The following is a 25,868-nucleotide window of genomic DNA, read 5'->3' as shown; positions in this document are numbered from 1 at the left end:
TAATTGCAATTTTACGGATTTTCCCGAAGTTCCAGAGGGACGGCTCCGGTGTCTTTTCATCTCCGACATATATATATATATATATATATACAAGTATTCTTATGTTTTATATTTGATTTGTTACAGTAAATCTTGTTTAATTCTGCTGCGACATTCGAATCTTTAAATTTCTCGTCTTAACCCATTTTAACAAAGCTATTTCATATTTTGTTCACACTCGGGATATTTTTTAACGTTAAAAAAATACAAATAGATGGAAAATTATCGGTACAACGCAAGAGCACCTATATCAAGTTTTGAATATTTCCGCAAGTCATTTAATACTTATTTTTGTTCTTGTTTATTCATAAAATAATTAACATTTATTAAAATACATTCAAAATAACTTATCTCTAGTGATATCCATTATTCAACGAAAAAGGTGATATCATTATTATCCTTACTAATATGCCTCGTATGATTTTAAGCGACTTTGAACTTGAAATGTATATCGTAACTCGTGTTGTGTTTTCTTATTTCTTTTTAAATAAATCACACCTATAATAATGCATGCATTTACAAATATTTCTCATTTAGAATCTTAGCCATTAATTTTTTCAAATGTCGTTAAACTTGGAATTTCAGATATCTATAACTTACAATTTCTATGCTACATCTCTCGCTATACATGTATGTATCTTATATTATACTTTTCATGATTCTATATTGATTTAAAAAAGTTCTCTATATTTATTTTCTCCTTGTCACTCAGATTTATTCTCTATATAAATCTCATTATTTATCCTAACCTCTTTTCTACCCTAATAATTATAACCTCATATGATTCTTGTCTCATTTAATACGTCAACTTGTACGTATATTAATTACACTTGAATAAATTGCGAGACAAATCAAATCAGGAAGCTGAACGTTCATTTAAAAGTCACCAATACACGACGAATTCCAAATTTATAATTCTGTTTAATATCTATGATATAAAGAATGAAATTATATATGAAATATCGTAGCAAATTGCTCACCTATACGTACGTATTACAAAATGGCTATATAGTTTATTTCAGGATTACCATTAAGCCATTCATTATGTTAAATTCGCAGAAATCAAAATAATCAACTGCATAAAGTAAGTAAATTTTACAGTTTCATTATTCGACAAATTTTAATTACTTAAATAATTAGTGTACAACATCTCAAAGAAAAAATGACTTACTTCCAGAAATTTATTTGTCGTAAAAGTATCATACACAAACCATTGTGTACTCCAAGATAAATTTTAAAAGTAACAATTGCGACGTCATCTTCCTTCTATACTTTCGAGATTATAAAGTTTATCTCGAATGTCGACTAACAACAAATTCACGCACAACTATCTAAACCACTAGTAAGATTATCTAACTTATTCACCTTATACGTGGATTAAGATGTCGCTATGGTTCCCGAAAATACGAAAAACGCGGCACAGAATTCAATTACATATTCGACTTAGGTAATCCCACGAAACACAATTGACACGTTTAAATGTTGATGTTCTTGTAGTTCTAGAATATTCGTATCATTGGATAACGATGTCGTTACCTTACATGATCTGCTATCAAGTCGCGACAAAACACAGATAGCCGATCGTAAAGTTTCAATGAAAACTCGCCTCATGCTCCTTGAGTAGGTATTTACTGGCTGTACCATTCGTTTCGAATTACCGTTATCCGTGTTTGAATTCGGTGATCTACGCAACGAGGATCAAGTGATCGTGATAAATTTACGCTAAGTTATAGATCACGGACCGATCGAGTCACGAGATCTCGTGAACTGATTCGCCGGGACCTTTAAATTCGCTTTTATGAGCGTGTCACGTGGCGTTGTAGGTATATATCGGTGACGATTTCACGTTACACTTTCTGCATGTGGCAGGCCACTATTTTCGTTCGTATCCGATTTCTCGCATCAGCTTTTTCCATGGTTACTCCAATGGCGCGCACAGGCTTGGACTCAAGCGGAATACCGATACCCGATAACTTAAAATAAATGAGGTCGCCAGTGATAAATATTAAATAACTGTACATGTGCAGGCCACGGCTTGCACGCGTATACCTGTTCGCGATACCTTTGCTTTTGCTAACCCGATCAAGAAACGAGCAATGAGAGGATGATCGATAATAGCGAATGATCATAAAGAGAAAGGACTCGATCGATCTGATGGTAACTATTCGTACTTTTATACGATCTCAACAAGGATAGATAGATCGAAAAAGAATAAAAAGCTCGCTTACGTGTTAACGGTGTTGGATCGTCGGTTCGTCCAATCGACAAGATTTTCTTTCCTTCTTCTTCTCGAGTTTCTTCCGATTTCTTCGCCGCTCCAGCGCTCTTACTCCTTTCCTCGCTTCTCTAATCGGCTGCGCGCGATCAGAGGTGTCCGAACCGAACGAAAATACGGAAAACGAAAAAGAAACGATTTTCTAGATTTGAATGCTCCTTGGCCACGGGGCAACACTTCTCCCTCGTTTGTATGTTTCCTTCCGTGGAGAAAGGCGTGTTGTTCGTGTTCGAATTTTTCTTTCTCGTTTTCCTCTCTATCTTTTCCTTTTTGCTTCTTCAAGATCGAGCCTCACCGCACGACGACCGCACGAGACCGCGGAGAACCAGCACGCGAAGAGTAAAATCGGTTTTGAAGACGAGAGCGTATGTGTAGCAGCGAGCAACGGCGAAATCAACGAGCTTCGAAAGCGTGGAAAAACGTAAATGAATCTTATAAAGTAGCTACATCCGAACGGTTCGGGGGTTCGGAGACAACTGAGCCTACCGGCGGACTTTGGAATCGGTGAGCGGTGTGTGTCGGTTCGCCGGACTCGCGAAGACTTCTCGAGTTCGAGGCTCCGAGAGTCGTGCTCGTTGTTTTCTTCTGTCTTTCTCCTTCTTTCTATATCTGTATTCCTCTCTCTTTCTCTCTCTCTCTTTTGGTACACCAAGTGCACGGTACACGCGCGTTCTACCTTCGCGACGAGTTCGCTTCTGTTCCTCCTGTTTCTCCTTCTGCTCCTTTTGTTCCTTCGGCCCATGGCTTTTCTGTATTACCAGCCGCGCCTCACCGCACGCGGACCCACCGCAAAACGCAAGCGCACGACCAAACCACGCACGCACGTGCGTGTCCCGCGACTTTGCTCGTGTACAACCCGATCTTAATGGTACGATGAAAATCGTCTTGTTTGCTCGTTGTCTGCCGTCTTCCGCTCGTTTGTCCGCAACAGATTCAATATTGGTTCTTTTTTTCTTCGTAGTTTCTTGCCTCTTTTTAATACTTTTTTACGGAATTCTAGGGTTCTAATGAAGTATCAGTGGAAGTTGTGAATCTGACAGTCATACAAGAAGACTGGTAAGAGTAAGCACATAAATACTTATACTCAAAGCTTATACTAAAAATTATGAAAATGACACACGATGAAAGATGCATTACATACAAGATGTCTTCGCGAACGTAATGAACGTAATAATATTCCGTCTGTGTTATTGCATACTTGGGTATACAAGCAAAAGTGCAATATTTTACCAAATAATTAATGAGAAATAAATTATCCATCTGTATACGTTTGAAAATTTCCCTAGCACGAATGTAGGAATTTAGTGATTTTTAAATATCTTTTATTAGATAAGTGTTAGGTTAACAGAGTTTCGTTATATCATTTCACTGACAATTCGAACGGACTTAGACAAATGAAATCGCAGAAAAAAGTTTCAGATAATCACTACGATCGATGCAAGAAATGAAAGTAAGAAGGAACAACGTTTATTTAATATATTCAAATAGGCAGGTTTGAATCTACTGAAAACGAATAAAGAATTAGATATGTATGAAAAATACATTCGCACGTATATGTTGTATGGCGATTTGTGGTTTGTGAATGTTGACATGAATTAATGACATGGAGAATTACTGATCGCGCTCAACTATCGAGAACTAGTTGAGTAGTTTTGTTTAATAAAAGTTTTAATAAAAGTTTAATAAAAGCTTTCTTTGATTAATCTGTTAACGTAAACAAATCCTTCTTCGGTTTATCAGTGCGAAATGATTCAATTTTTTCCGTAATAAACAATTAACAGTAAAAATGAAAGTGATGTTCCTTTTATAATATATGTATGTATATGCATAGTAGTATGTATTGAATTAAAAATTTGACATTAAAATCTTCTAAGAGAATTAACCTTAAAATAAATTTTCAGGAAGTCGGATTTCCCTCATTAAGATTAAGTTATTAACTCGAATAATGGTCATATAATTGGGATAAACATAAAGTTCATTGTTATCCGTTTATGGTTACCGAATCATTGGTGTATTATAAACGGTATATTGCGTTATAGTAAGCCACTTAGCACGTGCATCTGAATGCATTAAGGATCGCAGGCGGTAGGTCACAATACGGTTTTAATACGATTCTTTTGTCGTCTCTGAATCAGTATGGTCGGTATATACCAAGAATACAACAGTCTTGAGTAACCGTAAAGGAGTTCCAAATTGTCCAACCCCAAGAAATCATTCGAAGAATTTTATGGCTTTCGATCTGGAAAATCCTGTTACGGGACAACTTTCTCAAGAAATGACCTTCTAGTTTCTTAACATCCGAAAAACCTTTCTTTCTGTTCGTGATAAATAAACACCATCATAGGTTGTTCTCTCAACGATCTCCTGCTGATCTGAAAAAAGGCACAATTACGAATGATCAAAGACATTCGTTTTTATCACGTGATGCAATAAGGATGTTGTCCAGATACGCATAATAAAATCTCAAGCCCGTATGTAAAGTCGCATCCTTGGTATATCCCTGGGGGACCCTCGGATGCCATCAGTGTTTTTCCATTACACAATCATTAACAGAACCTATCGACACTAGAATTCTCGTCTAATGTACAGGTGCTCTGGGAACACCTTGAAGATGACCACTCCTCTATTAGATACTTTTTATGAGAAAAAACGACGGAACGTAAAACAAACCAGCGATATTCGTCGACGTGAATGATAATGAATATCAATAGAATTCGCCTGAAATCAAGCAAACAGCTGAAATAATATTGCGAAATTAGTTTATTATTCGATACATTGATGTAATATTTTGTCGTGTGGAATAGAAATTTGTCTGAAATTTTCACCAAGTAGGCCATGGCTTTATGGGCCGATTTGTAGATTATGACATCAATACTTTTTACGTAACATCGGTGGACGCCAAATACCTTAGTTGGGTTAATATTCAGGATGCACCACTGAACCGATCGGCTGACCAGATTATTCACGTCCAAAGTCATTTACACGTTACAGCTGTCTCGTAAAAGGAATAAAGAATATTAGGACAAACAGATAGCTGATGGTTTCCATTGTTCCATTATACGTAAGATTTTATTTATGCGTAAACACGTGTTTATGTGCAAAGAAAATCTTTTTTTTTTCGATCCTAAGGCTAGTTTATTGTTTAGTAAGATTTCTACAATAATACGTTAAAAATGAAATGTTAGTATTTTTATAAAATTTAAGTTGTAATATGTGACATTTATTTTACATTAAATTTTTATTCTTTTGTAATAAATTACAAATAAAAGTAATGGAAGGTGTTAAAAATCGGAACACATGTAATAAGATATTCTTTATTCTATAAATGCATCCTTTGCATACATTAAATAGTAAATAATACCTAAGTCTGTCATGTTTTTAATATCTCACGGACTAGCTCAGCATATCAAGCAACTTTTTATATACTAGCTCAACAACGTCTGTAGCCCACAGAAAGTCTATGTGATTAAACTTCGCGAATGGCACTTTATAAATAATTGGTTTCCTTGGTAATTCGTTACTTAATCTCATCACATCCTAAATCGGAAAATGTAAAATTATAACAAAAAAATACCAGTATTTAAATATCTATATCCTATTAAAATGTATGAAATACATACAACAGGACTAGATAACCAATCATTATCGCCGCAAAACAATGTGATTGGCATTGTAATTTTTGATATATTGTATTTAGGTGGTTCGGTGCTCTTATAAATCTCCATATTTCGCTTTGCACCATAGTCATATTGTTTGAATTCTCCAGATTCTATTCCTTGGCCATAATGAACCACGGTCTTCGAAGACGTACCAGCTGGTGCATGGTTCAAAATCACAGGCAACAGCGTCTGCAACGATCCGAGATTTGCATAAATAATCAAAAGCTAGTGTAACAGATTTCTACATAAGTCATTGTATACTCACGTAATTAAATTGCGCTTTGTCGAACCCAGTAAGAACAAACAGCGAATTAGCACAAATTTTTTCCTCCCAGGATTCGAAGGTACATAAATATTTTGATAGGAATTTTAAAACTTTATTTTGCGGTAACAACTCACCTTCCCCCAATAGAGAGAAAATTATCTAAAGATCAATATAAAAATATTACAATGAGAATTTAGATGTTACGTTGAGAATATCATTGGAGTTATTTATTTATTATTTATTTATTATCCTTTTTACCTTATCATATGCAAGCGGAGCTATATATCGTAAAGGACTTTTTACGTGCTTCATAAATACTACTGGAGCAAGACTGTACGTTGATTGCAACAGTCTTGCTATTTGCGGCCGTTCGCTAGCCATCACGTAGAAACATGTTGTACCCATCGAGAATCCAATATACGCTCTCAAAAAATTTTCCTTCAGTTTTACGATGTAAGTGATCATTGCCGGTAGATCATAGATACCTGACTCATGCCAACTAAAAAATTTGTTATTATTAATGTAATAATTATACATAATTAATATAATAATTATATACATATAATTATATAATTTATTTCTGTAATATCCTTGTTAATTATCTTTTGTTATATGAAGCAAAGTTTTTTATTTAAATTGTTACCGCCAGCATATTACAATACGTCTTATATAATTATATATAATATACCGTTCTCTTGCATATTTTTAATCGTTATCAATCATTTCTTTTTTACGAGTACCTGAAATCCCAAAACTTTAAATCTTTGTGAGATAAGGAGACATGAGCTCTTGAATATGTATTACCACGAAAATTTCCGAACCATACATCATAGTCGCGATCAGCTAATAAATAAGCTACAATAAAGAAAAAATATTATTATATGATATAAAAATCAATTAGTATTTGTAAGCTAAAAGACAATTTGTGTTTTTGTACCGAGAGATTTCCCTTTTCCAGATACAACCCAATCTGCAGAACTACCTAACAGACCATGTTGCAAGAAAATCGCGGGAGATCCAGGTTTCCCTGGAATCCGATGCATCGTCAATAGATAACCATCTTCCGTTAACGTTACATGTGCTTCGGCTGGATAACCGGCTTTTCTTATCATCTGCAGCTAAAATAAAGTAATTCAAATTAATAATGAACAATCATTACTCACTAACTACAAAAATATAAAATACCACAATGGACAAAGAAAAATTACATTATGCATATTATACTATTGTCTACATCTTAAACAGTTAAAATTATCTTTAAAAAATCTATCCAGAATCGTAAAAATCTACACACAAATCGAATTATAATGCATTTGAAAATATTAATTGTTACACTATAATGTGTTTAATTGTTTCAATAACAACGACAACAATTTTTTTAGAGGAAGAGAGAGAATCGTATTTTACTTAAAAAGAATAATATTCTTAATTATGTATGTATATAGATATTTATATGTTGGAATTGTGTTATATCATAAAAAAATGTTGCTACCGTCGCATTTTATTTCACCATGCATTAAGCATGTTAATGTGATAAGTATATTCCAAATAGTTAGTTAACACTAAATAAACATACAAGTTCATGTACTAATTAGGAAACATAACATGTTTTGCAATTTACAGTTTAAAAAAATGAATATGTGTAATAGGTAGTACAGAAACTTTTCAATTTAAACCACTTTACTGTAAACTATTTTTCAATTATAATAATTACAAATGTTTGTAAAAAAGTATTTGAAAAGTACACAAAAAGTAAACATGCTTTTAGATAGTAGGTGTATTTTCTAGAACACTTTGCATGTAATTGGATATTATTTACACTGGTAAATAAGTTAAATACGTATGCTACTCCGTAATCAAACAATAAACGATGTGCGTATCTTTTATTTCTGTAACCAATTTTTCTTATATTTAATAGCGATAAAATTAATAAAATGAAAAATGTAATTCTACTTACTGTATTAAGTTCCTCATCTGGGTTGGGATTTTCATTATGATGAAATAATTTGCCATTAAAATTGGACAAAATCGCAGAAGAGAGAGCACATAGCGATAAAAATATGACGATCTGACCTTTCATTCTAAGAATATTGGAAAACGGCGAAACAAACACTTTATTTGAAATGTTTAACAGTAAAGAAACAAAAGAAAAAGCTCCATATAATACACTTTACTTGAAACATTTAATAGTGAAGATGTGATGATACTGCCGCTCAAGTTGCTCTCCGTAAGGTGAAATATTATATGTACATATTTGTCATCCTCTTTAGCGCCGAACTTTATCACTATGAATGAGTTTCAGGCATTATACGTTAATCACAGTTTGTGATTCACGGTCCATTTCAATGTCGAAAAATTAATTCATTAATTTGTTTTAAATTATACTAAAATTCAGTGTTTCTCCGTTGTTCGTAAGATCTGAAAGCTTACGATGTAAGTAAAATTTGCATATTTTGTCTTATATATAGTATATCTACCGTACTTCGCGAGTAGAGAGAAAAATAATTACACGCATACATCTAGTTATCTGAAATATGTCATACATCATACATTATATTTTATCACTTTAGATAATTTATTCATTTTCGAAATAAATTTTTTATGTGAAAACCAAAAGTCTCTCTAATATTTATTTACTTATCGTTTATATCTTTGTTTACTATTTTTAATTTTGATAATTTATTCGTTATCTCTAATTTCTACAATATAAATATTTTATATAAGTATATATTTGATATACATTTTTTTTATACAAAAAAATGTACAAATCAAGCCATAATATTTTTTTAAATCATTCTTCCATTTTTGATATAAGGTTCAAAAATATAATTGAATTTCATATTAATGATCATAGTTCACGAATCATGGATAACATTTGCAGGTAATATTTATTTTCATTACTTATTAAAGAAACAAAATTATGATTAATGATAGATAGAAAATATATGTTATAAAGATAATTATGTTTATGTTTGAGGTTATGTTTATGAAAATTTTAAATACATTGTATTATAATGTCTCTTGTTTTCTATTACACTAGTCTTTAAGTAATCAGAACAAATGTATGTCAAACACTTATTTTAACACTGTTAATTGTTTAAATAGTGAATAAATCCATATTAATAATTATATTACTATATGTACCATAGAATAAAACTGTGATATTCATGTGCTTGTCGATGTAGGATATTCACTTTATTACTTTTTTATTGATATAATTTTCTTAACAGATTTTAGGAACGTTATTTAAGGTTTGTAAATAAAATATTGATTTAAAACAAAAGCGTTAAAATAAATGTTTAATAGAATACTACATACTTTCAAGCATATGTATTTTTTAAACGTTTTCTTAAAGCCGACAAATCATTTTGTCATAATTTTATTTCGTTTAATCAACAGATTTAATAGTTCATAGAAGACCTACAAATATAATACTTCTATAAAGATAGTCTAAATTGTATTACTTCCAATATATTACGCATATGTTTATTTCAAACTACTCAATGTGAATGTCAAATAAGAACCGCATAACCTTAAAAAGCTATAAACATGTGATCTTACTTCTGATAAGAAAACTTCGGTAATCTGAAAATTCTAATTTTTTAAAAATTGTGTTGGCTGGTAGCGGACCTAAAAAAAGATATCAGCTATTTTTTTGCCTATTTTCGATGTTTCATGATGAAAACATTCTTCGAATGGAGCTAGATGATACCCTATTGCCCTTTGTATCTTTAAAACTACAGTAGATATAAAAAAGATGGTTATAACAACAATTAACGCAATAAAAAATTTTTGTTTATATAAATATGACAATGATATCTGACATTCAAACATAAATAATCCAATGCACAGATCTTACAAATTTCTTGCTTTGGTATAGCTTTTCATGTGTACTTATAAATACAATGATGTTTTGGAATTTTATATCATATACAGCACTCGTAGATTTGTTCACATTATTTGATAAGTTTAACATATTTAATATATTCATTTGCATTTATTCTACATAATTTTCGATGTGACAGAAGATTTTAAATTTTTCACAATAACGGTGGTGGTAGATTTTTTATTTAAACAGCAAATTTTTATTACTCTAATAGCATCATCTTATAAAGCATAAAAAACCATTCAATTTTTATTCTAACCTTTTTTTTTATATCTATTATACGCTTGAAGATGTACTGGGAAATAGAATAATATCTACTTTCATTCAAGGGATGTTTTTACCCTAAAAACCCGAAAATTAATAAAAAAGGAAGATCAAAATTTTCTGGTTACCAAAGTTCCATTGTGGATATCGTATTTGAAATTGTCTTTCATTTGCATTTCAGCTGATAAAAATGAATGAAGTAACTTTACCACCCTCGCCAAATTGGTATTTAAGTAATATTCTTGCTTGTTCTTTTAATGGTACTATAGCATGGGGTGCTAGAAATATAATTGTTATTGGTAAACTTAATGAAAATGATAAAATATTACAGTACTCTATTATTAAGCATGGTCACAAATCGAAGGTGACATGTCTTGCATTTACTCCTCAGTTTGAAGAAGTAAATGCTAATTTAATAGCCTCCACAGGAGATGATAACACAATTAAAATATGGAATTCAGAAACATTATCTGTAACTTATACTTATCTCTTAGAAAATGTAATGTAAAAATGTTTCTATATTAATATACATATATGATAAATTTATAGTGATATTATATTTAAAATATTTTTTAATTTCAGGATAAACAAGCAATAGGCGTAGAATGGTCCTATAAAAATCCTTATGTTATATATGCAGCAACTTCTGATGGTTATGTATTATCATGGAATGCTTATTTTAATACTGTTTCTTCAATTTCATTAGGAAAAGTGATACCTACTTATATTTCTTCTTGTCCTCATGATCCACATCTTGTAGCTGTAGGCTCAAAGAGTGGATTAGTTTATATCGTTAATTTTCAAGATAAAGGGAAAGTAGTTTACAAACTTAGAGGGCATGATACTGAAATAGTTAGCTTATCATGGTGTCCCTCAAAAAATAATGTAATAAGAGGAAATTTAAATGAAGATTTACTGTTAGCTTCAGGAGGGAAAGATAGGTAATTTAAAAAAAATATATGTGCTTTTAACTATAATTTTAATGTGTTCATTTTAAAATTGCAATGTGTAGATCAATTTTCATTTGGAAAGCTGGTGGAGATGGACGTTATGAAATGACAATTTCATTGCCTTCAGCACCTCTTGATTCTCAGCAGCATAGAAGTAAATTAAATGCTTCTGTAGGTAATTGGGTAGTAGTTCACTGGATAGAACCTAGACTATTGCTTACAAGTTCATGTTGGGGTGAATTAATCTCTTGGGATTTATCAACAATGATAAAAGGGAAACCTAATGTCAAAGTAATACATGCACATCACAACAGGGGTTTATTTTGTATTGCGCATGTACCAAATACCCAAGACATTTCAGAAGAAAATTGGAGAATAAGACAAAGGTTTTTATAGATATATATAATTTATGATTAAATATGATTATGAAGCAATTACAAATTTTTGATTAATTGTAGACATACAATTTGGACTGTGGCACAAGATCGAAGAATTATTTGTTGTGGAATAAAAGAAAATAATGTTGAAATAGATTATGATATATTTACACAAAGTGGGTTTGTTTATTGCATGGCTGCTTGCCCATTAGACACTTCACATATTGCATTTGGTGTTGGAGATGCAATGTTACGATTATGGAATTTATCAGCAGCACATGATACTACTTTTGATATAACTGTTTTATGGCAAAAGATTAAGGGAAAAATCCGCGCGGTAAGACCTGTATAATAGTTTCAAGAAGTCCTTTCTTTATACATTTCCTAGATTATACTTTCTAGAAAATTGAAATTTACATAATTAATAGATAGCATGGCATCCTGAAAAAGAAAATTTATTGGCTTATGCAACTGATGAAGGTCGAGTTGGTGTATTTAATATAAATGGAAATAAATCACCTACATTGTACAGACAATATCATAGAAGTGTAATATATACTATTGGTTGGGGCCCATGTCCAAAAAATAAATATGTTTTATACTCTTGTGGAGAGGGAGAGCTTGTGTATTATGACTCAGAAAAAGTTACAAATGAAGGTAGTATTTTTTATTTTTTAATTAATAAATGATTGCAACATTATTATATCATATTTACTATAAAGCTATAATTTCTCTCAACTAGAACCAAAATCTGTATTGAAAAAAGAATGTACAGAATTTTCTTGGAAGCCAGATTTTTCTTGCTTGGCAGTAGGATTTGAAAATGGGTATGTTTTTAAATATGTTGTATGAGTTCCATGAAAATAAAAATTTTTTTGTTTTTAGAACAATTTCATTTCTTAATCGAAAATTTGAAACACGTGGATGTGCTAAGTTTGCAACAGAAATGGTGCATTGCTTGGTCTGGCATCCTGAGAGTACAGCAACAGACTTGACATTTTCTCAGCTAAAAAATTATTTAGCTGTTGCTTTTGAATCATGTACTATACTTATTTTCGATTTAACTAATTTTATAGATCATTTTGAAAAAATGGAAGATTCAACTAATAATGAAAATTTAAAGGAAAAATGTGATATTTATAAAGTGCATGAAATTGTAGCTTCTTTAACTGGACATGTACAAAATGTTGTCTGTTTAGCATGGAGTCCACATGTAAGTGGACATCTAATATCTAGTAGTTATGATGGAACTGCACAGGTATTACAAATTATGTATATAACTATATAAATATCACCGTAATAATATATTTAGGAATAATAAACATTTTTTGTAAAGATAAGTATTTACATACGAGTACTATTGGTTTTTAGATATGGAATGTTGGAACACAAGAATTAATAGCTACATATACAGGACACAATGGCCCAGTATTGTGTTGCATGTGGAGTCCGTTAGACCCTGATTTTATTATAACAGGCTCTGCAGATTCTACAGTACGAATATGGAGAGTTGCTTATAATTTGCCACAAAAAAAAGAATATAAAAAATTGCCAAAAAAAGCTAAAAAGAAACAAAATGAAACAAATAAAATTGTGGATACTATTGAAAATAGTTTACTAGAATTAACTAATGCTACATCAGAATGTTCTATTTCAGGTATTTCTCAAACTGTACAAAGTATAACAATAATATTGATGAAAGTAATAAAACAATATGTTATTATAATACAAATAACAAATATTTATCAATTTTTTCAGAGTCAAAGACAATGATGATAACAGAGACAAAAAATAAAAAAGTACGGCCATATTTCTCAAAATGCCCTAATACAACATCTCGAAAAACACTTTTACTTCATTCTCTTTTAAATGTCGTAAAAAATATGAAAAGTGAAAATTTTAATATGGAAGATGTTCAGAAAGATGCTTCGTATCATATGATACCAATATTATTTTCATCGCAAGAAAATTTTATATCTTATTTAACTACTGAAAGTAAGTTATTTATTATTTAAAAAAAATGCAAGCTACCTATATATATTATATTTGCTTTATCTTTTATCACTATATAGAATCTGCTCATATTGAGAGAAATAACTATGATGTAATCACAGAAATGGATATATGGTATGATAATCTCAAACAGAATTTAGAAGAAGCTGCTAAAGAGAAACGTCTCAATGACTTTCTTGTTTCACTTTCAGCTAGTCTGTCCATGAAGTATTTTTTCTTATTTGTCTATTTTATAAAATGCAATTAAAGTCGCCGTAAAAATAATCTAGCAATAATGTATTGCAGAATGTGGAAAGATATGTGTGAACTATATGCATATCAATTAGTAACTGAAGGCAATCCTTGTAAAGCAGTATCATATTTACTTTGTATACATAAAACCTACAAAGCTATAGAAGTATTTCAGGCTGCAAATTTATACAAAGAAGCATATGTTCTTGCAAAATGTAGACTTGAATCTGATGATCCAGTACTAACAGAAATATTAAAAGAATGGGCAAAATATAGTGTAAATTCAGGCAATTTCGAGCAAGCAGCATGGATGTAAGTTGTATTAATTATATATATAGTTTTTAATGTAAATTATGTTTTTATTTAAAAATTTTAATTATGTTATATATAATTTTATTTTCAGTCATACTAAATTAGGAGAATTTTCCGATACAGTAAAATACCTTGCACGCCGTAAAGATGCAGCTACGTTAATAACGGCAGCTGAAATTGCTTTTTTATGTAATGATGAAATGTCAAGTAAATCTTTAGCTGAGCAAGCAATAATTGCAACTTTGATAAATTCAGAGTATGATTTTGCACGAAATATAATAGAAAAATTTCCATATCTCAAGGTATATTTACATATATGTTTTATGTTTAGGTTTTTTCCGTATTTTAAATAATTATTGTCTTATGAAAAATGTTTGTTTTTATTTTAGTATCAAGAAATATATTTGTTAACTTATGAAGAACTTAAAAAAGTTATTAAGGGAAATGTAACTCTTGATTTGATTCAAACGTGGATAGACGGAAAATCAAATTATGGTGTATTACAAACTTTAGAGACAGTTTGCGGTGATTGTAATTCTTATTACACTGACTTGTGTCAAAATAATTTTTGCAATATTTCAGACAAGGAGAAAATGGTAAAATTCACGTGATCTAGTTTTTAACATTGTGAAGAATTGAATTATTACGTTTAATAACTCCTAATTTCAGTTATGGTTAACAATTGGTCATGAGGTTGCATTAGCAATAGCCTCTATTGAAAAAGAACAGAAATTAAAGCATATTGTTACTGCATTACATACAATCACTCAATTTGAACTACTACATCAAAAAGATTTAGAACATCTACATAGTTTTTTAATTGAAATTATCGTAAAACTAGATATTAAAAGTCCAATGGATGAAACAAGTATTTATACAAAAGCTGATTATTCTGTATCAATTAGTTTACGAGCTTATTTATGTTATGCTCTTCTAAATTGGTTTGTATATAATATAAACGAAGAATCTATTAATAATAATATACAAAATTACACCAATTTGATTGAACATTTACTTGAAGATGCATTAAATAAACAAGCAATAAGACACTGGACAGTAACAAATGAAATTAACAAATTAGAAAATCAATTAGCTTCCGCAAAATGTAAGTTACAGTAATATTGTTTAAATAAAAAATTGTTTATTAATTATTAATAATAGATATAAAAGATAAAAAAACTAACACTGATTCATTGTTAGGTAAATGTTTGTTTGTTTTTAGGTAAAATGCAAGAAGAAATTAAAACTGATCAAGATATAGAATCTTTCATGGAAAAACTAAATACATTAAAGACACAGAAGAATCAGATCCTCAATGATTTAGTTTATGTCCCAAATCCTGTTATGGTATATGGCAAAGCAAATGAACTATGCAGCAAATTGTGCGATGAAACTATAAAAAATAAGTTTTTAGAAAGTATTTCCAAAATGTGGTTAGATGCTACTACATAAATAAACATGTACTTGACTTTTTTGATATATTCTTTTGATAGATACTACATTAGATACTAATGATAGTCAACAATCTTGAACTTCCTATTTTATTATTTTTATCGTTCAATTATTTTTTTATATTTTTTATTTATTACCCTATTTGCATCATGGCCCTACTTAACACGTTGATGCCGGCTCCAATATTTATGGTTTTCTCCGTGGGGCGGCGCCCGAATTCAATTACTACTGTTGTTTTACACATTTTTGTCCGATATATCGGTTTGTTCTCTCCGTTTCAGCAAATTCTAAGCTATGCATAGTTGTTAATAAAACGACATCTTTTTTATCCTTCCATTTTATCGCTGCCATATCTCTTGTAGAATATCGCGTAATAATGCGCGCTTAGTGATAGAAGACAGTCGCAGCGCACGGATTAATCCGCGTTTGGATGCAAATGGGTTAATGTATTGCACGTCTTATAGAATATTGTAATGTTATATTAAACATAATTCTATGAAATACAATTTATTTAAATGAATATTGATAAATTAGGTAATATGACTTTTTATTTATAAAAATTGTTTATAATTAGAAAACATTTTTTTATTAATAAAAAAGTCAGTTTTTTGTAATAAAATATTTTTCTTTTTAATTTGAAGTTATTTTCCAAAAACGAATTTCTCGGTCACTTGTCGCGCAGACATATGGTAATTTATAATGGCACGTTATTCCACCTATTAATTTAACTTGCCCACAAATTATTTCTTGTTCAGTTTTTATATTTGTTACCTTTAATAAATTGTCTGGTCTGCCTATACTTGCTACAAAATTTTCATAGCCAAGGAAGAACTTCACTATTAAACCTCCTTCAATGTGAAGAGGTTTTGATTCTAAAGGTGGACTGAAAGTAACAAAAATTATCACAAAATATATTATAATTATTATTTTGTTCATTGGTTAATTTTTAAATTTATTTTACAGTGCATTACCTAGGTTTGGATATATCCCATAAAATTAGCTTTCCAGCTGCTATAGCTGCAACTTTTAATGGGTTGGGTCCCCAATCAATAGACATTAAGGGAACAATATCTGTATCTAAAGACATAATTGCTTGCTGACTGCGTACATCATACATATGAATCAATCCATTTTTTTCACCAACAAGGAGCTTGCCAGATTTTTCAAGATGAAAACTCACACTCATTCCTGGAGATGTTAAGTAAAATGTAGATATACATTTTTCATCTTCTTTTACAGCCCAAAGTTTACAAGTGTGATCATCAGACACAGAAGCCAATAATTCACCTTCGGTTTCATAACAAATTGAATTTATATAATCCTTGTGTCCTTCCATCTTGTATTAAAAGAAATGTCAATAAACTGATTCATAAAAAATAAGTTGCATTTATTATAATTCTTTAATCTCACCTGGCATACAGTGTTTTCATTCAGATCACTGCTATATAATCTTATTTTAAAATCTGCTCCAGCAACACAGAACATTAAAACTTTAGGTACAACACTCAAGGAGGTTTCTGGACTCCAAGCAATAGCATGTGGTCTAGTATCATGACGAAATGTTCTAAAAGGTTTATAAGCAATATCTTCCACTGTTTCATCTTCATCCTTATTATACAATAATAATAATAATAGTTATTATTCATTTAAAAATAATGTTTTTCTTGCAATCTTATTATATTCCATAACTATTATTTTTTGCAATGATTAACGTTTTCATAAAACTAAAACATATATTCTGAACATCTATGACTGTTTTTCAGAGATAACAAGTAAAATTTCACTATATTATTTTATTTTCTCATTCATGTATTTTTATATCCAATTAGAAGATAAGTTGTAGATTATATCTTTTTTAACTTTTTGTCATAAAAAGTAATTTTCATGAAATATCAAGCAGGTATATTATGTAAATTTTGTAAATTGAAATACCCAATAATACACGTATAATGAAACTTAATGACTTTACCTGAAATTTAATAGTACCGATGACAATTTCTTCGGCTAAAGCGACACAAATTAGATGTTGAGACCATTCGTAAGGAGATAACTCAACGCAATATATCTGTTTAGAAAAATGCAACTGATATGTAGGTGGTGTAGTTAAAGCTTCGTCCATCGTGTATTCGTATTCGTATTATTCTCTTTAATATAAGAGATGAGCTCGTATTATGATCAACAAGAGATCACCGGCATAACCTATAAAACTTCCTCGCTGGATTGTATTAATTCGGAGATTGCAACGAAGAAAATATCAACGAATATATATGAAAGGTAAATGATCATAACGAATCTCTTTTTTGGTTCATTAATATTTTTATACTATTATTACGGTATATGACATTTCATTGTAATCGGAATTGCAATTCATATAAACATAAAAAACATGCACGCGCGCTATAAGATGAGGTTAGGTCGAATTTAAACCATCTAGAGGGCAGTACGTATTTTACGTATGCTATATGTAATCGTTCAACGTGCCGCATATCCCTCAGCAAGCGAACTTATTTAACTAAATATAAGATCACCGCTTGCACACGCCGCGAGTTTTTGACTCAATAATTGACCATCAGATATGAATTGACAAGCCGTATTGACAGAACTTTTGCCAAACGTGTATCTTCGATCCGTCTCGATCTACGATCGCGTTACGAGGTAGGTACCTTCTGTCAAGGCATGCTTACCAGGGCATACTACACATACTTTACAAGCTGGTTCACCTCGTGCTTTTCTTGCATTGTAATTACACAATTTCACATTATCTAATTTCTTCCTAAATTTTTCATAGTACCTGTAAACTTCGTAGCACGTGTGAAGCTACGATATCTTTTACCAAACACGTTTCTGTTTGCTTCGTTTCCGAATTTAAATTTTCAGAATGTCAATTTACGAAATTTAACTATTTTTCTCATGATCTTATTTTTTTTTTTTTATAATTTCAACATTTTGACAAAAATTTTTAGAACGTTTATGACTATCGTGTTTGTCGTCATTAAAAATTATTTTACCTTGATATATTGTATTTATAAAAGTGCTTCAGATGATAGAAAAAAGTATTAATGGTTTTTATCATTTGGAGTAGAAATAGATAATATATTTTACACATATGCTTCAAAGTTCAAGTATTTGATTACTAATTGTACTTTTTATATGTAAGTTCACATTAAATTTATATCATATAAAACTCATGTATATATATTGTGTGTACATGTTGATATAAATTGAAATAAAAAAGTATGAAATGATAAAAACCTATATTATGCTTTTTCTATTTTTACATCCAAAATTTAATAAAAAATACAAATAACTATTACTTTCAATTACAGTGCAATAGGCAGGAATGGAGTTCGGGGTAGGTAATGTTGCCCAAATATCAGCAGAACTTGCTCAAGTAGTGGAGGTGATGATGTCACCAAATGTTCCACAACAGCAACGTTTGGAAGTATATAATGCTTGTGAACGATTTAAGGAATCATCTCCTTTATGTGCACAATGTGGATTATACCTAGCTCAGAGAGCTCCAAATAGAAGTTCAGTGGTTAGGCATTTTGGATTACAACTTATGGAACATTGTATCAAATATAGATGGACGCAAATATCTCAATCAGAAAAAATATTTATAAAGGAAAATGCAATGAAATTACTTCAAGAAGGTACAGAACCATTATTACAAGAGGAAGCTCATATTAAAGATGCACTATCTCGTGTTGTGGTAGAAATGATAAAGAGAGAATGGCCACAACAATGGCCTACACTGCTTGCTGAACTTAGTCAAGCTTGTACAAGGGGTGAAAGTCAAACTGAATTAGTTCTTCTGGTGTTTTTGAGACTCGTAGAGGATGTTGCACTTTTACAAACATTAGAATCTAATCAAAGAAGAAAGGATATATACCAAGCACTTAACACAAATATGGCTGAAATTTTTAGCTTTTTTTTAAGATTAATGGAACAACATTTTTCAGAATTTCAAAAAACGAATAGTTTAGGTTGTACTTCTGAAGCTGCAGCACATAGTAAAGTTGTACAGGTAAATTTGTTATGAGGTTATTTATGTCTTTCCAATCAATGTTTGTAATTGTATATATTAAATTATTTTTCTGTGATATAGGTAGTACTGTCTACGTTAACTGGTTTTGTAGAATGGATTTCAATTACTCATGTTATGGCAGAAGATGGTAGATTATTACAAATATTATGTCTCCTATTGGGAGATCCAATATTTCAATGCCCAGCAGCTGAATGTTTATTACAAATTGTAAACCGTAAAGGGAAAGCCGAAGATAGAAAACAATTAATGATTTTATTTTCTGAAGATGCTTTGAGATATATTTATACAGCAGCAACTGCGGCATCACCTGTCACTGGAACAAATGAATTTCATGAAAACCATTATTTATTCTTAAAAAAGCTGACACAGGTAAATTGCAATTTATCATAAAACATTGTTATTTATATGTAGATGTAATGAAAAATGTTAATTTTTAATTTAGGTGCTAACTGGAATGGCAACTCAACTTTGTACACTTTGGGGTAAAGATGATAGTTCTAGCATTCGACCAACACATTTCAACATATTTTTAGATACTGTGTTGACATTTACTATGTATTCAAGTTTGACATTAACACATATGGCAAATGTAATTTGGATAATGCTGTTTAAACATGAACAGATAAAACAAGATCAATTATTGTTGACTTACATACCAAAATATGTAGAAAATACAGCTCCAAAACTAATAAAAGTAGCATATCCACAAGGTAGACAAGCTAATGGAATGAGCGCATATTGTCTCGCGGATTATGATTCAGTGGAAGAGTTCAATGTCTTTCTTCATCGATTCAGAACTGATTTATTGGAAGGATTTCGACAAGCCACGATGGTAGCTCCTCTGGTAACATTTACATACGTACAACAGTGGTTAACAGCCAAAATAACGAAGGGAATGGCGGATCTTCGATATCAAAGTGACCAAAATGATCCACAATACCTTGAATGGGAAGCTCTTGCACAAGCCTTGGATTCTGTTGTATCCAGAATTCTATTAATCAACGAACGACCAAGTGTACAAACTGGTCTTCAATTGTTGGAATTATGCCTTGGTTATTCTCCACAAGATCCTTGGTTACTATCTGCATTACTTTCTTGCATCAGTGCTCTCTTCGTGTTCTTATCTATGTCAACTGGTTCAATGGCTATGCCAGGAGTTGCTATCCTACCCAGAGTTCTGGAGAAGATCTTTGCTGCTCTGATATTTGAAGCACCTGGTGAAACAAAAGGTACTCGATCTAGAGCAGCAAAGAATGTAAGGCGACATGCGGCGAGTCTCATGGTTAAAATTAGTCTGAAATATCCATTACTACTCCTCCCAGTTTTTGAACAAATACATACGATGGTTCGGGGTTTAGCGAGAGAACCTAGTCCTTTATCTAAGATGGAAACTACCTTGCTTTATGAAGCATTGTTGTTGATATCGAATCATTTCTGTGATTACGAAAGACAGACTAGATTCGTTGCAGAAATAATTGGTGATGCATCAGCCAAGTTTATCGCGCTCGGATCTGAATCGTTTAAAGGGCCACTTGAATTAATGAGATTCGTAGGTTTAGACAGACCACCGGTTGAAAATATTACGGAAGACCCTGCAGGGCAGAATCGAAGCGATTTAATGATATGTATTTGTACAATACTGTGTGTTGTAAAAAGGTGCTCCATCCCCGATGATCCAGATCGTGCTGCAAGAGGCAGTTTTGTAGCCGCGCTCAGCGAAAGTGGGAATCCAGTGTATAGAAATCCTGCTACACCACATGTAATTCCTATACTGCCAACACTTTTTGCATTACTCAGAACAATGAATGCTCTATTCATACCTACTGCTTCAGCAGCTTTATCAGAGGTAATAAAGACACTAATAATAAATATTTTTCTTTTCTTTTATTTTATTGAGTAATTTCATAGAGGAATATCTAATGTTTTTTATATATTTTTATTAGGGATATAAAAATGCTCATGAATTATTAGAAGCAGAAAAAGCAAACCTGTTAGGTTTAAATGTAACAAATGATAATGAACGAGCTTCTGAACCTGATCAGTCTTCATTTACGGCTTTAGTTCGAATGCAATCGTTTCTTACTACTATTCATGATTTGTGCTATCATATGTTAGGAAGTGGATGTCACATGATTGGAAGAGATTTCTATCAATTACCTGGTTTAGCACCAGCTCTTATCAATTCAGTTTTTTCTAATATGGAGGTAACTTTTCTTATATTTTTTCGTATACTATAACAGAAATATAATTATTTATTCTGTATCCTAATGACAGCTGTATGTGTTTCTTTCAGATGATTCCAGATTATAGATTGCGACCAATTATACGCGTCTTCATGAAACCGTTCACATATTCCTGTCCACCTGCATTTTACGAAAGCGTTCTTGTACCCGTATTGGCTCATGTTTCTACGCATAGTACGATCTTTTTATCTTCTTATTATCACATGGATTTTATTAATTTTTTATTTAAATACATCTTAATTTAAATCCTTTTTTTACAGTGTGCCAAAGGTTAAGCGCAAAATGGCAGTACATCGCACACCTCTACGAATCTGGTGGTTTGGATGAAGAAAATACAGATACACAAGAAGTTATTACTGATATGCTAAATCGAAATTTGACGAGAGATTTTGTAGACGTGTTGAAAGTAGCTCTCGTTGGTGGTGCTGCTAGTGATGCAACGCCTCCTGACACAATGGAACAAGATAGTGGTGGCATGGCTATAGATCCTCCTTCGTCACGTGGAAATAGTATAGTTGCCGAAGTTGTTAGTGAATTGGGAGCTGTTGTTCTTCGTCATCCATCTACGTGCCACAGTGTTGTTCTATGCGTTTTAGGGTAATCCAATGTCTTATTTGATATTTAATCTATAGTAGAATTAATTTTAAGTGAAATCCTATTGCTACATCTAGGGCTTTAGCTTGGAACGATTCGAATGCTAGTCTAAAGGCTACAATGTTAACTGGACCAGTTGTACGAGCATTGGCAGGTGATGGCAGTTTAACACCAGCTATGGCTGCTCATATTATGGTAGCTATTCTTCAAGGTTTACAACTTCACGGGCAACACGAAGCGAATCAAGGTTCTCTTATTACCTTGGGTGCACAAGTCTACGAATGTTTACGACCTAAATTCCCCACTATTATCGAAGTAATGCAGCAAATTCCGGGTGTTAATCCTACGGATTTGCAACGTTTCGACGAAAAGATGGCTGTAGTTAGTACTAAAGGAAATAAAGTTGAGAAAGGAAAGAAAGATCTTTTCAAGAAAATTACAAATCAGGTAAGATTTACATATTAAAAATAGAAATAGTGTACTGAAGGGTATACAGGATGCTGCATGTCCATAGAACTGGGCTGGGCTGTAGTTCTGATTTCATTGAAGATAGAGAAAAATGAAATGCCATGATAAGATCTATGTTTGCTACTCACTTTTTTTTTTAGTGCATACAATAATGCACGGGGAGAGTGCAGTTGCATTTTTTTAATAGGTTTCTATAATTTTTGGTTAACCATTATGAATCTCTACAAAAAAGTATTATACTTAGGTGGAAAAATGCTGAGTTTAAAAGATATTTCAATTTTAATTTGACCACATTTAGTGTATGAAAGGCAAGGAAAACGTAAACACAAGCCTTCCATCCTACGTTTTTCCTTGTTTCTCATATGCAGTTTTTCACCCAAGGACCTGAATACTTTCTTGTAGGGAATTAGAAAATGCATCAGATGGTTAATGAAAAATTATGGAGTTTCATTTAAAAAAAGACTGCAATTGCACTTTGCTGGTGCATCGTTGTATACTAAAAACAAGTGAGTATCTGCATAGCATAGTATACCTGAGTATGTACTACATAAATCGTATCATATCAGTTGTGATTCACCCTGTATATCATACAATTTTCGTTGCAGCTTATTGGTCGAAGTGTTGGTCAATTGTTTCGTAAGGAAGTTAAGATAGATAATTTACCACGTATAGAAGTTTTTGGAAAGCAACAAGCGGTACGCGTAGATGAGGTATCTGAGAATTCGACTGATAGCGGGTTTGCGGCTCTATTTGCAGGACCTACGTAGCAGAAACTCCATTTAGATGACCATACTGCATGCATATGGTCTGAATTAATAAATAGTAATAAACCGTCGTGAAAACGATTTCCTACAAAAAAAGATTGAACTATATACATAAGGGAATCCTGTAACTAAAATAAGAGGACTTCATAGAATAAGTTAGTTTTAACTAGGACTTTGTTTTTAAATTATTCATAAAGTTGGACGCGCGCATACACAGTCTTGTGACGAAAGTGTTACACTTAACTATTTTACTTATGTACCGAATAATGAATAAAATGAAAAGAAAATACGCTTACGTGCGCGTTCAATGTCGATTGTGAATAGTTTATAAAAAGCAGAAAAGGGAAAAGTCAAAAAGACAGCAATCGGTTTTATGTATGAAGTCCACTTATTTTTAACTCGGGACTACAATATACACAAAAAAACTTTGTGTTTCTCGAATATTCAGGGTGTGCGCGCGTTCGTGCATGTGTGTATGTATGTATTGTATGCGTGATGCGTATCCATACGCACGTGTAATATAAGAAGATATTCGTCGTTAAAGAAGAACATTTAGCACGTATGATAAGACAAATTACAAACAAATCTAAATAGATTATCGAATAATTGTATATTAAGTCTTACGCATTTATTACTATTTCTTTGGATTTATAAATTTTTTGTAATAATGTAAAACAAGATGGTTTTCCACAATCATGCAATGTAATACAGTTTTGTAAACAATATTTTGCTAATGTATAATACAAAGGTTGTTGATTTATATAAAACAATTTTACGATTTGGTACAAAAATTTGTATTCGAATTGATTATAATTGTTTTTAATCAGGAGCAAAATGTGTATGTTTCTCAGCACATTTTAAAAGTGCTATTTCATATGGATTTAGTTGTAAAAATTTTATTTGGGCATTTCAAAAGCATGCATAAAGTAAGCTTCATTTAAGATGATATTTAATAATAGAATGATCTTTTGTTCAGGTCATGTTATCGTCATTAAATGCGACTTTTATTTATCCTTTGAAATTTAAAATAATGCAGCATTTCAGATACTTACATGTAAATTGAATGTAATATTTCCAGATTTCGTTGTTACTTTTTAATTATTTTAGTTAATTTTATTTTATTACTGTGAATAATGCAGCATTGTAGCTATCGCATAAAAATGGATTAGTACTTTACATGACTTCCATTACACATCAAAAATAACGACGATATTTTACATAAAATTATAGATACTAATAATCATTTAATACGTGACAATCATATCACGGATTCAGAACTAACTTGACGGAGATTGTTAACAAAAAATGAAGTACTATCGCGATAGAGACTATGCTATTTAAAAGATTTATAATGCTAGGCATAGACAAAATTTTAAACTACACGAGAGTTTTCCGTTGATTCGATGTATTTGAATGACAGTTAAAATACGAAAATTTAATATTAAATTATATCTTGTTATATATAAATACGGTCAATTTGCGTATCGTATTAACATCACATATGTTATAAAATAAAATTCATAAAGAACTATATTTTCCAACAAAATACTATTGAGATTAATATAAATAGAATACAAGTTTTTAATCGATTTCAAATTTTATTACTAGTTGAACTAATTATCGCTTTAGAGTTTAACAATTTTTCTCCAATATACGCGATAGTACGCACATTAAGATAACAATAAAATTAATATACTTTGCCTATCAATACTCCATTAATTTGCTTACACCTGTAATTATAATTTCGTGAAGATTGCAAGATCTGTTAACATGTTTCAACATAAGTACGAATAAGACAATGCCAGAGTCCAACACACATTTTGTAATTTTTATACATATGTATGTATGCGCCTACAAAAATGAGACATTGAAAGGGGTTCATGTATTAAATTTCTAAAAATTGTCTGAAGTACAACTGCAGTCAAATGCCGAAAATATTTCACTATTTTTATATCATCTTATATACCTTTTTACCGATATTTAAAAGAAAAGGAAAGAAAGAAAGAGAAAATAAAGTAAAATATTAGA

The 25,868-nt window shown here is 31.2% G+C and overlaps 5 protein-coding genes across 12 annotated transcripts in view; 2 read left to right on the top strand and 3 right to left on the bottom strand.

Moving 5' to 3' along the window:
* The window catches only part of LOC126863627 (UNC93-like protein), a 57,765-nt gene extending 54,759 nt beyond the window's left edge, over window positions 1–3,006 (bottom strand). The window contains exon 1 of one of the 3 annotated variants that reach the window (XM_050613968.1): window positions 2,268–3,006. The gene's annotated coding sequence lies outside the window, so the exon portion shown is untranslated. Of the gene's footprint in view, window positions 1–1,210; window positions 1,545–1,575; window positions 1,735–2,267 lie in introns of those variants that run through there. The other 2 variants (XM_050613970.1, XM_050613971.1) reach the window with 2 other exon arrangements.
* A 2,606-nt stretch (window positions 3,007–5,612) lies between these two features.
* On the bottom strand, window positions 5,613–8,560 carry LOC126863640 (lipase 1-like). The gene is made up of 8 exons (XM_050614020.1): window positions 8,413–8,560; window positions 8,196–8,319; window positions 7,176–7,356; window positions 6,979–7,093; window positions 6,497–6,737; window positions 6,239–6,397; window positions 5,935–6,162; window positions 5,613–5,851 (listed from the first exon to the last, which is right to left on the bottom strand). The coding sequence occupies exons 2-8, from the start codon at window positions 8,316–8,318 to the stop codon at window positions 5,708–5,710; spliced, it is 1,191 nt and encodes a 396-aa protein (XP_050469977.1). The 5' UTR covers window position 8,319; window positions 8,413–8,560; the 3' UTR covers window positions 5,613–5,707.
* On the top strand, window positions 8,534–16,824 carry LOC126863596 (gem-associated protein 5). 5 transcript variants are annotated; one of them, XM_050613887.1, is made up of 17 exons: window positions 9,679–9,818; window positions 10,570–10,887; window positions 10,971–11,329; window positions 11,401–11,724; window positions 11,797–12,052; window positions 12,144–12,372; window positions 12,458–12,542; window positions 12,601–12,973; window positions 13,087–13,372; window positions 13,474–13,710; window positions 13,788–13,935; window positions 14,014–14,271; window positions 14,363–14,573; window positions 14,661–14,867; window positions 14,941–15,376; window positions 15,494–15,731; window positions 16,687–16,824. In XM_050613887.1, the coding sequence occupies exons 2-16, from the start codon at window positions 10,579–10,581 to the stop codon at window positions 15,721–15,723; spliced, it is 3,948 nt and encodes a 1,315-aa protein (XP_050469844.1). In that variant the 5' UTR covers window positions 9,679–9,818; window positions 10,570–10,578; the 3' UTR covers window positions 15,724–15,731; window positions 16,687–16,824. The 5 variants fall into 5 exon arrangements, with proteins under 5 accessions (XP_050469843.1, XP_050469840.1, XP_050469841.1 ...); XM_050613886.1 differs by lacking the exons at window positions 9,679–9,818; window positions 16,687–16,824 and adding an exon at window positions 8,534–8,671 and having other exon boundaries at window positions 15,494–15,748; XM_050613883.1 differs by lacking the exons at window positions 9,679–9,818; window positions 16,687–16,824 and adding an exon at window positions 8,982–9,119 and having other exon boundaries at window positions 15,494–15,748.
* On the bottom strand, window positions 16,215–18,138 carry LOC126863656 (nucleoporin Nup37). The gene is made up of 4 exons (XM_050614054.1): window positions 17,693–18,138; window positions 17,134–17,331; window positions 16,695–17,059; window positions 16,215–16,606 (listed from the first exon to the last, which is right to left on the bottom strand). The coding sequence occupies exons 1-4, from the start codon at window positions 17,840–17,842 to the stop codon at window positions 16,354–16,356; spliced, it is 966 nt and encodes a 321-aa protein (XP_050470011.1). The 5' UTR covers window positions 17,843–18,138; the 3' UTR covers window positions 16,215–16,353.
* Window positions 18,139–18,169: 31 nt separating this feature from the next.
* LOC126863602 (exportin-5) lies at window positions 18,170–25,132 on the top strand. Of its 2 annotated transcripts, none has more exons than XM_050613907.1 (9): window positions 18,170–18,462; window positions 19,050–19,750; window positions 19,832–20,140; window positions 20,214–21,617; window positions 21,715–21,975; window positions 22,065–22,188; window positions 22,275–22,611; window positions 22,686–23,055; window positions 23,682–25,132. In XM_050613907.1, exons 2-9 carry the CDS (start codon window positions 19,064–19,066, stop codon window positions 23,841–23,843), a joined length of 3,654 nt encoding a protein of 1,217 aa, XP_050469864.1. In that variant the 5' UTR covers window positions 18,170–18,462; window positions 19,050–19,063; the 3' UTR covers window positions 23,844–25,132. The 2 variants fall into 2 exon arrangements, with proteins under 2 accessions (XP_050469864.1, XP_050469863.1); XM_050613906.1 differs by having other exon boundaries at window positions 18,171–18,378.
* The last annotated feature ends 736 nt before the right edge of the window (window positions 25,133–25,868 follow it).

This window comes from Bombus huntii, chromosome 3, assembly GCF_024542735.1.
Source record: "Bombus huntii isolate Logan2020A chromosome 3, iyBomHunt1.1, whole genome shotgun sequence".
NCBI classification, from domain to species: Eukaryota; Metazoa; Arthropoda; class Insecta; order Hymenoptera; family Apidae; genus Bombus; species Bombus huntii.
The sequence above is the reverse complement of the archived record's forward strand: the minus strand, read 5'-3'. Positions and strand labels throughout refer to the sequence as shown.